At 35.1% G+C, this 15,448-nt stretch overlaps 1 protein-coding gene across 2 annotated transcripts in view; it reads left to right on the top strand.

Moving 5' to 3' along the window:
- Positions 1-15,448, top strand: part of DACH2 (dachshund family transcription factor 2) — a 714,928-nt gene that overhangs the window by 513,347 nt on the left and 186,133 nt on the right. For both annotated transcript variants that reach the window (XM_026452154.1, XM_026452153.1), the window contains one exon: positions 2,144-2,275. In XM_026452154.1, coding sequence (XP_026307939.1) covers positions 2,144-2,275 — 132 coding nt within the window. The remainder of the gene's footprint in view (positions 1-2,143; positions 2,276-15,448) is intronic.

Here is a 15,448-nt window from a genome sequence, read left to right as displayed (position 1 = left end):
GGGGATCTTATCCTTTAGAGAATTTTTGTTTTTTTTTAAATCATGTGTGAACTACTTTAGGACTTTAACAAATACATCTAGGTTCCATCAGGAAACTTGGACTTCTCCCTATCTTCACCTAAATAACTGACCTATAATAGTTCAATCTGAGACCCAGTTTCCTCATCTGCAAACTGAAGAATTAAACTAGCTCCTAATTTTTTGTATGAATTAAAAATATGTGGGGAGTCTTGCTAATTAATTATCTTAATATCATCATATGAGACAAACATTTTACCATGAATTTTCTTTCTCTGTGAGAGGGTTTAGATATTCGTATACCTTTAGTTTTCAGAGTTAGGAAGCATATATTGTTCACCGAAATCCATTATTTACCCTACAAATAATAAATTACCTGTTAATTCAGTAATTACCATGGCCGGATTCAGTTCTGAGGAGCCAATGTAAATTCTGGAAACTTATTGATACAGTTTTGATTATGAGGCACTCAGTCATGGTAGTCCTAAGCAGGGTCCATTTGTTTAAATCATTGCCATCGTATTTTCTGTCTAGACATACCCTTTGGGGGCTGAATGGGTTATTTGGGGGATTGGAATTTTATAAAGCTAAATCAGATGTGGCAAGAAAATCTCTTGGACCGTTAAGATAATGTACAAATGTATATCATCAGTTTAAATACTAAGGAAATTTCCCTTCAGATTTTTTCTTTGCCATGATTTAGAGACAATCTAATGTAATGAAAAGTTTGCTTCATTGCCAGTTTTTTATGCATCATAGGAATACAGAATGGCAAAATAGAACCTTAGTTATTCTGCCAAACACACAGATGGTTTAGCCTGTATTTACCTCCCCTCACATGTTTGATAAGGATTCACTTTACCTCTAAGAATAAGAATCTTCTAATGACAGTTATGGTTTTTTTTGCTGTTGTTGTTGTTTGTTGTTGTTTTTTGAACAACCAATGTTTGCCTTCTTTTCCTTGAATCACATTTTTATGGTAGGATGAATTTTACTCAATTCTGAAATCATGCTTCAAAATCTACCAGATTTTTCTTTTTTCTTTTTGGCCCATGATAACAGTGTACCAGTAGATGATTAGGGACATTATCTAAATATAGTTAAGTTGAATTCACTAGACTTTTTGGAGGACATCGTTGGAGTATGCATTTTTCTGGTACTTTTAGTACTTATTTCCTTATATATGGTTGTGTTGCTGTCTGATATAGACTTCCTAGGAGAAATAATTTCAGACTTACATATTCACTTTTTAATCTATGGCCATTCCCCCACACCCCGTCTATTTATACCATTATGCTGAGAGCTTTATTCTACTATCTGACTTTTATTAATACAAAAGATTATAACTATACTACAGATGCTGGCTATATAGGTGGCATGCCATGTTTTCATTCGTTTGGTTCCTCAGTGTGTAAGTATGAGGCAGACAAAAAGGTAGAAAGAATATCTGAAGTCTTTTCCTTCTTCTTCCCCTCCCCACTAAACTGATCCTCATAGATGAGGCACCCTATCCTTTATAAAAGTGCTAGCAAGGATATGCACTAGAAAAGTGTTCCTTTAGATATGCACTAATGAGGATATACACTAAAAGGTGTTTCTTTCAGAATTTCAGAGTGCTCCCACTGACATTGTTGGTTTAGATGGAATTTACTACATAGTGAGTTCTGTCCAAAATAACCATCCAAAACTCTTAGCAGACAAAAGAATACATTAGCAAGAGTCTTGGATTGTTTTAAACAATTTGCATTTTACTATCTTTATTTTATTTGTGTTTCAAATTGAGGATCAGATATGTGTTGAATATATATTTTTTAAATTTATAAACTATTCATTGTAGCGTGAAGGAATTATAAGAGTTGAAAGATACATTGTTAAAAATATTAACAAATTCAAGTTAATTTTGGTTTGTGCTATGCATCATAGCTCTGTAAAATAAACTTATCCAGCTTTCAATTACATTAAGAAATCATCCCCATTTTACAAAGGATCATCCATAGCCCAAACCTCAGTATCATGCAATATTTTCATGTGAAAAATCTGCACTTGTACCCCCAAATCTAAAATAAAAGTTGAAATTGTTAATATAAATAAATAAATAAATGGAATGGAATAATTCTGATTTTAGGTATAACAGCTGCAGCAATGGCTGAGGCGATGAAACTGCAGAAGATGAAGCTTATGGCTATGAACACTCTTCAGGGAAATGGAAGCCAAAATGGGACTGAATCAGAGCCTGATGATCTTAATTCTAACACAGGTGAGTGTCTTCCAGAATTCCAGACAGGTGACTCTTACTGTTTTATTTTGGGGCAGGAGAGAGGCAGGATGAGGATGGAGGAGAGAATAATATGTCTACTTTGGTTATAAAGATACTCAAGAGGGATGCTTAGCTCTATTGCTAACATTTGTACACTGAAATTAGAAAACAGTTACAAGTCTTAATCTCGTTTTGGAAACATTTGTTATCTTCACTGTTTTGCTGTGGTGGAATTGAATTATAATTCCTATAGTGCTAGCCATTGTGCTCTCTGCCTGACAAAGACTGCTGCACTCCAGCATCACCCCAGGTTTCTTACTCCATCCTATTCTAAATAATTTACCACTGAAAGGCAATGCTGACAGTCCAGGTTGGCTGGGCTGAAGTCTTTTCAGCTGGAGTACCACCTCCTTAGCTAAAGGAAAGTGCTGGGCGACTCCAGGCATTATCAACAGAGACTAATGAAAAGAGGTAGAACAGGAAGCGGGCAAAGAAGAAAAGATGGATGAAAGGAAAAGAAAACAGAGGTGACTTGTAAAGTGGAAATTCCTCTCCTCTCATGTTACTTGTTTATTTCTTTTACCCCGTGATCATTTTACCTTGGCCTTGATCGTAAGACCCCTCAGATCTCTTTTGAAGGAGGTGGAATTATAACTATCAACACACATGAATGAATGGATGGACGGAGGGAAAGATGGATGGATGGATAAGTGGAAGGATGGACACATAAATAAAGGAAAGATTTAAGAAGTATCCAATTTTATTTTAGATTTAGGAGTACATGTGCAGGTTTGTTAAATAGGTAAATATTTGATTTGGGGTTTTGGTGTACATAGTGATTATTTTGCCACTTAGGTACTAAAGATAGTCCCCGACAGTTTTATTTCTTTTCTGAACTTCTCCCTGCTACCCCCTCCTCCCTCAAATAGGCCCCAGTGCCTGTTGTTCCCTTTTTTTCTGTTCATATGTTCTCATCATTTAGCTCCCACTTGTGAGTGAGAACATGCAGTATTTGATTTTATGTTCCTACATCAGTTTGCTATTGATAATGGCCTCACTCCATCCATGTTCCTGCAAAGGAAATGATCTCATTGTTTTTTATTGCTGCATAGTATTCCATAGTGCACTTTTACCACATTTTCTTTATCCACTCTCTCATTGATGTACATTCAGGTTGATTCCATGTCTTTGCTATTGTGAAAAGCGCTGCAATGAACATATGTGTGCATGTATCTTAATGGTAGAACAATTTATATTCCTTTGGGTGTATAACCAGTAGTGGGATGGTTGGATCAAATAGTACTTCTGTTTTTAGTTCTTTGAAGAATCACCACACTGCTTTCCCTAATGGTTGAACTAATTTACCCTTCCATCAGCAGTGTATAAACATTTCCCTTTCTCTACAACCTTGTCAGCATCTCTTATTTTTTGACTTTATAGTAATAGCCATTCTGACTGGTGTGAGATGTTGTCTCCTAGTGGTTTTGATTTGCATTTCTCTAATAATCAATGGTGTTGAGCTTTTTTCATATGCTTCTTGGTCACATGTATGTCTTCTTTAGAAAAGTGTCTGTTCATGTACTTTGCCCACATTTGAACAGGGTTGTTTTTTGCTTGCACATTTGTTTAAGTTCCATGAAGATTCTTGATATTAGAAACTTTGTCAGATGTATAGACTGAAAATATTTTCTCCCATTCTCTAGGTTGCCTTCTTGTTCTGTTGATAGTTTCTTTTGCTATTCAGAAGCTCTTGACTTTAATTAGGTCCCATTTCTCACATTTTACTTTTGTTGCAATTGCTTTTGGCATCTTCTTCATGAAATCTTTGCTAGTTCTTATGTCCAAAATGGTATTTCCTAGGTTATCTCCCAAAGTTTTTACAGTTTGAGGTTTTATATTTAGGAATTTAATCCACTTTGAGTTGATTTTTTGTATATGCTGTAAAGAAGGAGTCCAATTTCAGTCTTCTGCATACAGCTAGCCTGTTACACCAGCACCATTTATTGAACAGGGTGTTCTTTTCCATTGCTTGTTTTGTCAACTTTATTAAAGATCAGATAGTTTCAGGTCTGTGACTTTATTTCTTAGTTAGCTATTCTGTAACATTGGTCTATGTGTTTGTTTTGTACCTGTAGTATGCGGTTTTGTTTACTGTAGCTGTGTAATATAATTTGAAGGCAAGTAATGTGATGCCTTCAGCTTTGTTCTTTTTGCTTAGGATTGCTTTGGGTATTTGGGATCTTTTTTGGTTCCATATGAATTTTAGAATATGTGAAGAATATTATTGATAGTTTGATAGTAATAGCATTAAATCTGGAAATTGCTTTGGGCAGTATGGCCATGTTGGCAATATTATTTTTCCTATCCAAGAACATGAAACGTTTTTCCATTTGGTAATGAATTGACTCAGCATTTGTTTGTCTGGAAAGGATCTTATGTCTCCTTCACTTACGAAGCTTAGTTTGGCCGAATATGATTTTTTTTTTTTTTTTTTTTGAGACGGAGTCTCACTCTATCGCTCAGGTTGGAGTGCAGTGGCACGATCTCAGCTCAATACAACCTCTGTTTCCTGGGTTCAAGCAATTCTCCCTGTCTCAGCCTCCCAAGTAGCTAAGATTACAGGGGCCTGCCACTACGCATGGCTAATTTTTTGTATTTTTTAGTAGAGAAGGGGTTTCACCTTGTTGGCCAGACTAGTCTCAAACTCCTGATCTCAGGTGATCCACCTGCCTCGGTGTCCCAAAGTGCTGGGATTATAGGTGTGAGATACCACGCCCAGTCACGTATATGAAATTCTTGGTTGGAATTTCCTTTCTGTAACAGTGTTGACTATAGGCCCCCAACCTCTTCTGGCTTGTGGGGTTTCTGCTGAGAGATTTGCTGTTATTCTGATGGGCTTCCTTATGTAGGTGACCTGTCCTTTTTCTCTAGCTGCCTTTACCATTTTTTCTTACATGTCAGCCTTGTAGAATCTGATGATTATGTGTCTTGGGGAAAATCTTCATGTGAAGTGCTTGTGGGGGTTTACATAATTCCACATTTCTCAGATATTTTGTTTGTTCCTTTTCATTCTTTTTTCTTTTTAAAAAATGATCAAAAGACTGAAATTTTGTTAGATAAAGATGCTATTAGTAGAGGAACATATGGAGGTTCTAGCAATTGTTGCCCGATTGGCTACCAGTGGCAGAGTTGGGTGGTGGTGGCCAAGTTCAGGTCAGAGCAGGACTGCTGGGCCAGAAACTGGAGCTGAGCCCTGGCTGAAAAGCAGTGGTGGAACAATGTTAATGCTCCCCGGCGTTGCAACTGTGGCTTCTATTGGTGCTGTGACACCTGTGCTGGTTTGTCCCGGGGTCCAAGACTTGTGGAGGTCCTCTTGGACTTGGGAGTTGCTCCCACAAAACCTTCAGGTGACTCTTTGCCTCAGTCTAAAAGTGTGGTGGAAGGGTGTGGGGGAGCAGGGTGATCCCCCATTCCCAGTCTTGCACAGGTCCCTGTGGGGAGCAGGAATCTCCCTGGGGCCTCTCACTCACTCAGCCTTTCCATGTTTGAGAGGTTCTCCTAGCCATTTTAACAATATTGATTCTTCCTATTGAAGAACATGAAATGTTTTTCCATTTGGTAATGAATTCCCTCAGCATTTGCTTGTCTGAAAAGGATTTTATTTCTCCTTCGCTTACGAAGCTTAGTTTGGCTGGATATGAAATCCTTTTTTTTTTTTTTTTTTTAATTTTTATTTTTATTTTTTTTTTGAGACAGAGTCTCATTCTATCACCCAGGCTGAAGTGCAGTGGCACAATTTTGGCTCACTACAACCTCTGCCTCCTGGGTTCAAGCAATTCTCCCTGCCTCAGCCTCCCAAGTAGCTGAGATTACAGGTGCCCACCACCACACCCGGCTAATTTTTGTACTTTTAGTAGAGAAGGGTTTTCACCATGTTAGCCAGGCTAGTCTCGAACTCCTGACCTCAGGTGATCCACGTGCCTCGGCCTCCCAAAGTGCTGGGGTTACAGGTGTGAGCCACCGCACCCGGCCGATATTTTTTAAGATGCTGATATCTAACAGGTTAGTGGCCAGCTTTGTTCCTTTCTGTTCTCTGTTTCTGCCTGCTGCCTTGATGGATCCCTACATGATTTCTCTGTTGATTGGCCTGCACAGCAGTGTTCTCTAGCCCTTTGCTTTCTTCTCCATAAGAGCAGTGCACATGAACTGCTTCTAGTTCAACATCTTGGCCCTGTCCCCCAAACATTTTTAGACAAAAAAAAAAAAAAAAAAAAAAAAAAAAAAAGCAATTAAAGATGGTTTTAAGATCCAAAGATTTCCAAACTAATTCTGCAATTTAATTCAATATAATGTGATAGGTAAATTGGCAGCAGCTTTACATCTCTTTTTCTAGACTCCTGGAAATTCAAGCATGGTGGGGCTTTATTTTTCAGGGAAGTGGTAAGAGCAATTAAGGAGGAAAATTATTGAATGAAACCAGTATGAGAAATTCCTCTGACTTTGAGACAGGGTAGATCGACTCATGTAAAATTACAATTTTCATGGTGAAATACAAGATGAGAACTGCACTTCAACCAGTGCTAACAGTGACTTTTTTCTACACAGCCTGGATGTGATTTACCGGGGAATCAATAGAAAATGTGTATTTTATTGGGTTCTTGGAAACTGAAAACAACCCATAGATAAGAATAAACAACACTAAACAATAATAATAGCAACAGTAGGAATAGTTACTAGTTATTATGTACTAAGTATCTCACATAATAACTCATTTAATTTTTACCTAAATCTTGAGAAAAAGGTACTTTCAATACTCCCATCTTATAGATCAGGAAACAGAAGCACAAAGGTTCAGCCTTGCCCATAATCACAAAGCTAGTAAATTGCAGACCTAAGTTTGAGTCTTGTGTCTAGTTAAATCCAAAGTGTTTGCTTTTCTCACGTTATGCTTCCTCTTCAATCTTGGTTTGTAATGAGAATTTGACTTTATCAAAACCCTGGAATTAAAAAAAATGTTAAAATGAATATACAGTGAGAAAAATGATTATCAGTTTCCTAATCCTAATACCAGTTAACTCATACTGGCTTTCAAAACTTAAAGTAACTCAGAAGTGACCAATATTCTAAAGGAAGCCTCTTATAATCCAATGTTGTTATAAAGCAGTGTTTTCTACCAATAAAAATTAGTGAGAGTTCACACAGTAATTTCTTTCATGTTTGTCTCAGGAATGCCAGTTTCTGGAAAAAGATTTTCTACAACGTTTTTAATGTGTCTCCTTTGTAATGAGCTATCATATATGAGAGCTATACTGGTGCCTCATTTTAAACTTGCTAAAGAGTTAATAATTTTCCTGTCTAGATATAATCTGGCCTAATTCTGAGTATCTATCATTGTGATAAAATAAAGTATAGATTTCCATCTGTGTACAATGTTATACTTGGTGCAATAGAACTTGAGTGACAGAAGTGATTGTCCTTGGCCATGCAGAGATTACAATCTAATTATCCTTATTTTGATGTAATGAAGGGAAGCTGACTTGAAGTATAATAATAATAATTATTGTATAGGTTTAAATGAAGTTTCTGAAGCATTTTAAAGTCTGAATAAATGAAATCCCTGCTCTACTGGAAAGTGAAACTACTACAGTTTCCTAAATGATCGTTTGTAAATGAAAATTTATTTCAAGCATTTTAGAACCGAAAATTTTTGTTAATCTGGGGAGTAGTGTGTCTTGTTGCCCTTTGGGTCACCTATCTCACCATTTAAACTGAGATCAAAGACTGGGCTTGATTTCTCTTTGTTTCCAACTTTTATCTACTTTGGTGCCTTCCAAGAAGCAACAGAAATAGCTAATTCCAACAAGGGAGATCAGGGGTCATAGCATTTATGGTCTGATTACTAGTTATGGGAATGTTCTTTCTGAATGCTTATGGTTCAAGTAGGACTGGGAAATTGGCTATTTAATCCAAAGGAAAGCTAGATCTTGGAGAAACATTCAAACTTTGTTCACAGGATAAGTACTAGATCTAATCAGGCCAGAGAAAAGCAGTCAATTTGGTAAATATTCAATTGAGTGGGTTGTGAGGTATCCAGAGAGATAAACATTGAATGTTTCCATCATTTATGTGGTGACATAGAAGTGAGTGTTAGATTATGATAAAATGCAGTTATTTTCAATTTTGTTGTAAATAATTCCAGTTGTATATTTGAAGTGACTAGCAAATAATAGACATTCCATGAAGGGCAAGTACATAAACGAAATAAGCAGTGTGGCTAGTGACTATTTCTAAACCACTCCATGAGGGATTAGAGTAATTCTTGAATAGGATTCTCAACAAAATTCAATTTTCATATTTATTAGGCTCCACAATGTACAATATTCCAACAGTTATAAAGGCAATATGTTGGTAGTCTGAGGAGAGAAGACAAAACAAATCACTGTATTTCAAATGCTTATGATCTAGGTAGGAGAGGATATAAAAATGAATCAATATATAAATGACTGTACTCTGACATGGAATGTGATAAAAGCAACAAGAAGAACTGTGACAATATAGAGAAAAAAAAATTACTTCTAAGATAATCAGAAAGAGATTCAATTGTAGGATGTAGAATTTGAACTGTTCTTTGAAGAAGATGAAATTGAACATCAGAAAAAAAAAATTGCATAGCTTTGAATGAAGTATTAAACAGATTGTCTCATTGTGTTGAGTGCCTCCAGACCAATGAGTATATCATCAAGACTTTGTCCAGTACAGAAAAGACCAAGAAATAAAGCTCCCCTCACTTATCTGTACATAATGGCCTCGGTATTGCATAGATCAATCATTAAAATAAAATAAGCCTTCAAAAAATAAACACACTGTACTATTCCCCTAGACAGTCATTTTCAAATAGTGGTTCTCAGAGACACCAGGACATTTCTAGGAGTTGGGTAAGAGTTGAGGACATGGCTTGAGGAAATTTTATGTTTGATTACTATAAAGTTTTGATCAATTACATTTTTAGGTTAACTATAAAGCACCTGTTGTTTACAATCTTATTGACGAAGATCTCTAAAATTAAAATTTAGAGTCGTAAGTGACTTCAGATAATTAAATCCCAACCCCTCATACTATAGATGATGTATGAAGCATGAGAAATTGGCCAGTAATCACACAGCTAGGTAGTGAGAGATCTCGCACTGATTCATAGTTCCTTGATCTTTCCATCATAACATTATGTTTCTAATGTTTGAATCAATTTTCTAGTATAGTTTAAGCTACATAATCTAATCTCTTTCTTTTATAATGAATTTCAATCAATAAGCCTAGAGATTGAGATGCAGCTGATAAAGGAGATTTTCCTTAATTTGGCTTGACTAATATTTTGTTTACAAAATGGTTACCAGACTTCAGATGAGACCTGTCCTGACCTCAATATCTACTCTGGGAATTACTATTTTGACTACATCTCTGATAGATTTTCTTTCTTGATATTATCTTTTTTTCTCTTCAATTAAGTAAGGTATAGAAAACAAATGTTTCACTTGAAGTTCTGAAACTGTCCAATTAATCAAGCCATAAAATACATATATATGTATTTTAATATGTAGTAAATATATATATAATGAAGTAGTGTTCAACCGTAAAAATATAACAAGATCCTGACATTTGCAACAACATTGATAGAACTGGAGGTTAATATGTTAAGTGAAGTAAGCCAGGCATGGAAAGACAATCTCTGCATATTCTCACTTATTTGTGGGAGCTAAAAATTAAAATGAGTGAATACATGGAGATAGAGAGTAGAAGGTGACTCAGAAGGGTAGTGGGGGGTGAGGTGAGGAGGTGATGTGGTGAGGGTTAATGGGTACAAAAATAGAAAGAATGAATAAAACCTAGTATTTGCTAGCATAACAGGGTTACTATAGTCAAAAATAATTTAATTGCACATTTAAATATAACTAAAAGAGTGTAATTGGATTGTATTTTTTGTAGATAATACAAAGGATAAATACTTGAGGTGATAGATACCCTGTTTACCCTAATGTGATTATGTTTTGTATACCTGTATCAAAATATTTCCTGTAATCCATAAATATACTTACCATGTACCCACAAAAATTAAAAATTGAAATTAAAAAATCTAGAGCCACAAATATTATAAATTATTAAATATGATTTAGAATTTTATACTGTTTTAAGTATAAACTCAATGAATTATATCCCTGCTCTGAAATCAAGCTGAGTGCATATTACCTTTCCTGTTTTCTCCCTTATGAGTGGCATTTGTTTTTATAAGACACAATTATAAATATAAATGAATGGTCTCTCTTTGTTGAATGTATTTGTGGTCATATGAACATTTTTCTTGAGAGGCCAATTTTTGGTTCTTATAAGCCATTTTCACAATGGTTTGTGTAACCAGAAAACTTTAAAAATGAGTTTGTTTTTCAGTTTAAGAGTGAGCACGCTCTGTTTTAAATGCCTTATTGTGGCAGAATTGCTATTTAATTTCATCATTGTTATTAGTGGCTAAATCCCCTGAAGGCATCATATCACAGGTATAAAAACATGCCAAGTATTCAATTAAAATTTTTCTGCTGGTGTTAATATGTTTATCTATTTTGTCATTTTAAAAAAGATCAAATTTTGTTTTATCTGCATATTCCTTGTAACTTTTTATTCTAACCCCCCATTACCCATTGATTCTTGCCATTTAATTGTGGAGGTATTGGCTTTTATTTGTGAAAGCCTTTATCTAAACACAGACTAAAAGATCATGTTTTCACAATTGAACTAAACAGAGAAATGTACAGCAATGTACCAACTTCCTAGAGGGTATGAGATCAACCATTGTGCATTTTGCTCTTCACAAAAAAACCGACCACGAAGGTCAGAGAGCACATATTTCTTGACCTAAGGAAATTTCCAAATTTATTGACACATCCTGAAATAAGCAGCACACTGACCTAAAAATACTGGAAGGCCGTATTTAGTTGAGATGTTTGAATGTGTGTGAAAAAAGAGTTTTCCTGCTGGGAGTTCTTACATCTTCTATTTTGCTTAAGTTGATATTTTTGGGTGATTCGACAAGAGCAGAGGCAGGAGAGTATGAAAATAGAGTGAATACCATTAGGCTTTAAAAGAAAAAGCAAATATAGGAGTTAGAATATTCTTATGCAAGACCAGAATTTTCTCTTTGAAGGCAGACCTATAGTTTCTTTGATTTGAGGTTTGTTTAATAGTTTCCATAATGGCTGCACCATGACTCTGCATCAAGATTTCAGCATGAATAACAACTTGTTCATGTTTCATTTAGCTCCAAATGAGAAATTCTGTTTTTTATTGTTTTAGGAAATTAGTCTGTGTACTATTTCTCATGGAGCTTTATAATTAATCACTAAAGGTTATGGCTGTAGAGAGTTTGTGGGAAATAGATGCTTGAATGATTATAATTGTAGCTGTCAAATTAGAAATATAGTTATACAGTTGCAGAATCTATTTTTAAACTATAACAAAGACTTCCAGGGTTGCCCATTTACTTGTAGAAATAAATGGAGTATTTTTAACTGCATTGCTTATTTCAGGAAGAACTATGCTCAGTAATGTTCTCTGGAGAACCCGCGATTATAACCATGTAAATCTTTATCCTCCAAGTCCCTGCTTGTTCTGACTTTTGTGTCAGTTTTGCTTCCATGGAGCAGATGTTGAGTACTTTACCTTTTGGAAAATATAGTTTTAGTGGAGAGAATCAAAGTGTATATGGTTGATTAACTTGCAAAGTTGAATTAGAAGATCCCAAGATTGCCTTCTTTCTTTATGTTATCCAAACACCTCATTAGATATGGAGCAAGATGTTTCTAGGAAATCAAGGGAGGCATGCTGGTTTTATTAGCTCCTGATACCAAGAACTATTTTGAGAGGGTTTTTCTGATAGAATTTTCAACTTTTACTACTTTACCCATCTTTCTTCTGTGCTTATGACCCCTTAAAAAGTAAGCCAGAAGAACCTATTGCTTTTTCAACACCCTTCTATAACTCATTCCAGGAGTAAGCAACTCTCACTTCTGGGGACTTGTTTATTATGTCTCTTCCTAATACCTCATCTAGTGAATTGCATTTCTTGTTTTGTCAGTAATATTAAGGTCAGTTTGTATGAAGTCACCTCAGAGTTTGGCCTAGCGTTATCTCTTCCTCACAATTAATAATTTGAAATGATGTGATCTATCCTTATAGATCCTATTAGCCAACGCATAATCATTCTGATCCTCCTAGTCCTCCACCTTCCTCCTGTCCCCAACTATGCTATTATCAAATCAAAGGGCAGAACTTCACTTTTGAGAAGATGTAATCAGTGTTGAATATATTGTCTTGGTTCCTACGTGTTATTCTCATTTAGTGTTTCTGGTTTTTTGTACATTAATGCTAAATATCTAGCTCTGCTACAGTTTTGTGTGGTTCAAAACAAGTGATTTCAAACAAGTATTCTCTCTTGGTGCTTTGGTTATAATGAATGAGTCTAGGATAATCATATTGCCTTAGAATTCATTATTATAATTCTTGAGCATCATTAGTCTAGTCCCATCTTCTGTTTGTATTGTTTTTACTTAATGGGTACTCTCCTGAATCTGTTGCTCTCATAGTCCATACTATTTATTCCTTACAGAATCTTTCACTTAGTGGTGTCACTTCAGGTTCTGAACCCTTCCTTAGAAGTTTGAGGTTAGTGTCATGTGATCAAAATGTGCCTCTGTCCATGTTCAGTACACTCACAGAAATGTTTTTCCTGCTTTTGGGATTTGGAAAATACTTTTCTGTATCATTGCCTCAACTTAACATTTATTCATGGGTGATCACTCTTCGTGCCCTTGCTGGGAACTCTCTTCAGGTGTGTGCTCTGACTGGATTTTCACAATATATTGATGAGCCAATTGTTTAGAATGGTCTCCAAAACCTTAGTAAAGTCAAAAGAAATTATATCTATTGCTTCCCGTCTATCTCCCATGCTGTCATTCTGTCACAGGAGATTAGATTCGCCTGACAAGACTCAATCGCTAGAAAGCCATGCAGGGTGTTATTCAGCATACTGTTCCCTTCAAGGTATTTGCAAATTGATTTGCAGTATCTTCCAAGACACACATGTTATCCTTACAGGTTAAGTACAAACAGGTGAAAAATAACAGAATGGGAAAATATAGGCAATGGTTCTTAAACTGGGCCAAAAAGTAATGTAATTTTATTTTATTTTCTAAAACCTTTGACAAATTATTGTTATATCTACCTTGAGAGATTGTGTTCATAAATGGAGTTTGCAATAAGTAATTATTGGTATATGCTATCATTTAAGAAGTGTTCCCTCATGAATTAAATGGAACATGACAAAATAGTCAATAGTAATTTGCTTAATACAATGCCAGATTTCAAAGGTTAATTTACAGCATATATTGATTTTGAGATGCTCTTTAGAGTATATATGTATCTAAAAATTAAAATAATAGTAATTCTGCACTGTCATCATATACATATATACTCTTATTATTTTGTTTCTATTTACTTTTTAAAAGGCAGTTTAATAAGCATATAGTTTCACATAGAGTTAAGCTCATTAAATATCTCCCACATTTAATGGATTCTACTTTACACTGGACATATTAGTGTAAGGGACTCAGATATAATCACTATTATTTTTTCTAAATCCTACTTTTCTATGATACTTGGATATTAACATCACAGTCATGGATATGATCAGTATATACGGCGAACCTAGTTCATGCACTGAACTCAAGTAATAAATACTTGTGCCCTTATGAAAAGGTTTGGAAGTTCTGTAGTATCCAAAGTGAAAATTTTATGAGTTTTATTGAGGTAAAATTCACATGCCATAAAATTCACTCTTTTGAAGTGTACAGTTCAGTAGTTTTAGTATATTTACAGACTTATACAACTACTATCATTATCTAATTCTAGTCTTAATAACTTATTATCAAATTCAGAAATATTTGATCACTCCATGAAGAAATCCTGTACCCATTAGGATGCCCGTTTCTCTGCATCCACAAGAACCTGGAAACCACTAATTTACTATTACATTGTACTCTCTGTATGGATTTACCTATTTCTGGATATTTCATATGAATGGAATCATACAATATGTGACCTCTTGTGTCTGACTTATTTTACTTGGAATAATGTTTTTAAGGTTCTTCCATATTGTAGCATGTATCAGAAATTCATTTATTTTAATGCCTGAATGAGATTCCATTTTATGAAAATACTACATTTTCTTTATCCATTTATCTGTTCATGGCCATTTGGGTTGCTTCCACTTTCTGGCTACTATAAATAATATTACTATAAACATCTGTGTGCAAGATTTGTGTAGACATATGGTTTCATTTCTCCAGGATATATACCAAGGAATACAATTGCTGGGTACAATGATAACTCTGTTTTTAAGACTTTGAAGAAATGCCAAACATTTTACATTTCCAAAGTGAATTTTGTACATTACATATTCACAGATTGGTTTCAAAAAATAGATTTTCATACACCATGCATTTCCTGGATGCTCCGCACTCTATGGTCTTTCTTATGTAAATTTCTTGATATTCCAACATTGTAATTCCCCTTTTTAGAGGCAAGCTGATCCTGCCAAGTAGCAGCATTAAAGTTTCTTTTTTTTCTTTTTTTTTTTTTTTTTTTACAAAAAACTTTACTTTTTACAAAATGTAAAGTTTATTGCCTTCAACAATAAAAGCAAAGGTTGTGACTTCAAAGAAAGTTTAAGAAGTGAAATATGATTGTTTGGTTGATATATAGAGAGAGGAATTGACCTCTGACTTTTCTGAAGTTTGTAGTATAAACAACATAGAGCAGGAAAATAAATTATGCCACATAGGGGTCATCATAGCAGTATTGTCATCAAGACCAATGCTCTCATAGACTCAGCTCTACTAGAATTAGCCTGGCATTCTAACCCTTGGCTTCTGGTCACATATGGGGTAAGACAGTTCAGATTCAGAAGGAGGAAATGTATGCAGAGTAAAGTAGGAAGGTATCACTAGTTGGGATAAAGATATGTCTATTTTACTTCAAAAGGTGGGAGGTGGCTCACGCCTGTAATCCCAGCACTTTGGGAGGCCGAGGCAGGCAGATCATGAGGTCAGGAGATCGAGATCATCCTGGCTA

Source organism: Piliocolobus tephrosceles, chromosome 12 (genome assembly GCF_002776525.5).
Source record: "Piliocolobus tephrosceles isolate RC106 chromosome 12, ASM277652v3, whole genome shotgun sequence".
Taxonomy (NCBI): domain Eukaryota; kingdom Metazoa; phylum Chordata; class Mammalia; order Primates; family Cercopithecidae; genus Piliocolobus; species Piliocolobus tephrosceles.
The sequence above is the reverse complement of the archived record's forward strand: the minus strand, read 5'-3'. Positions and strand labels throughout refer to the sequence as shown.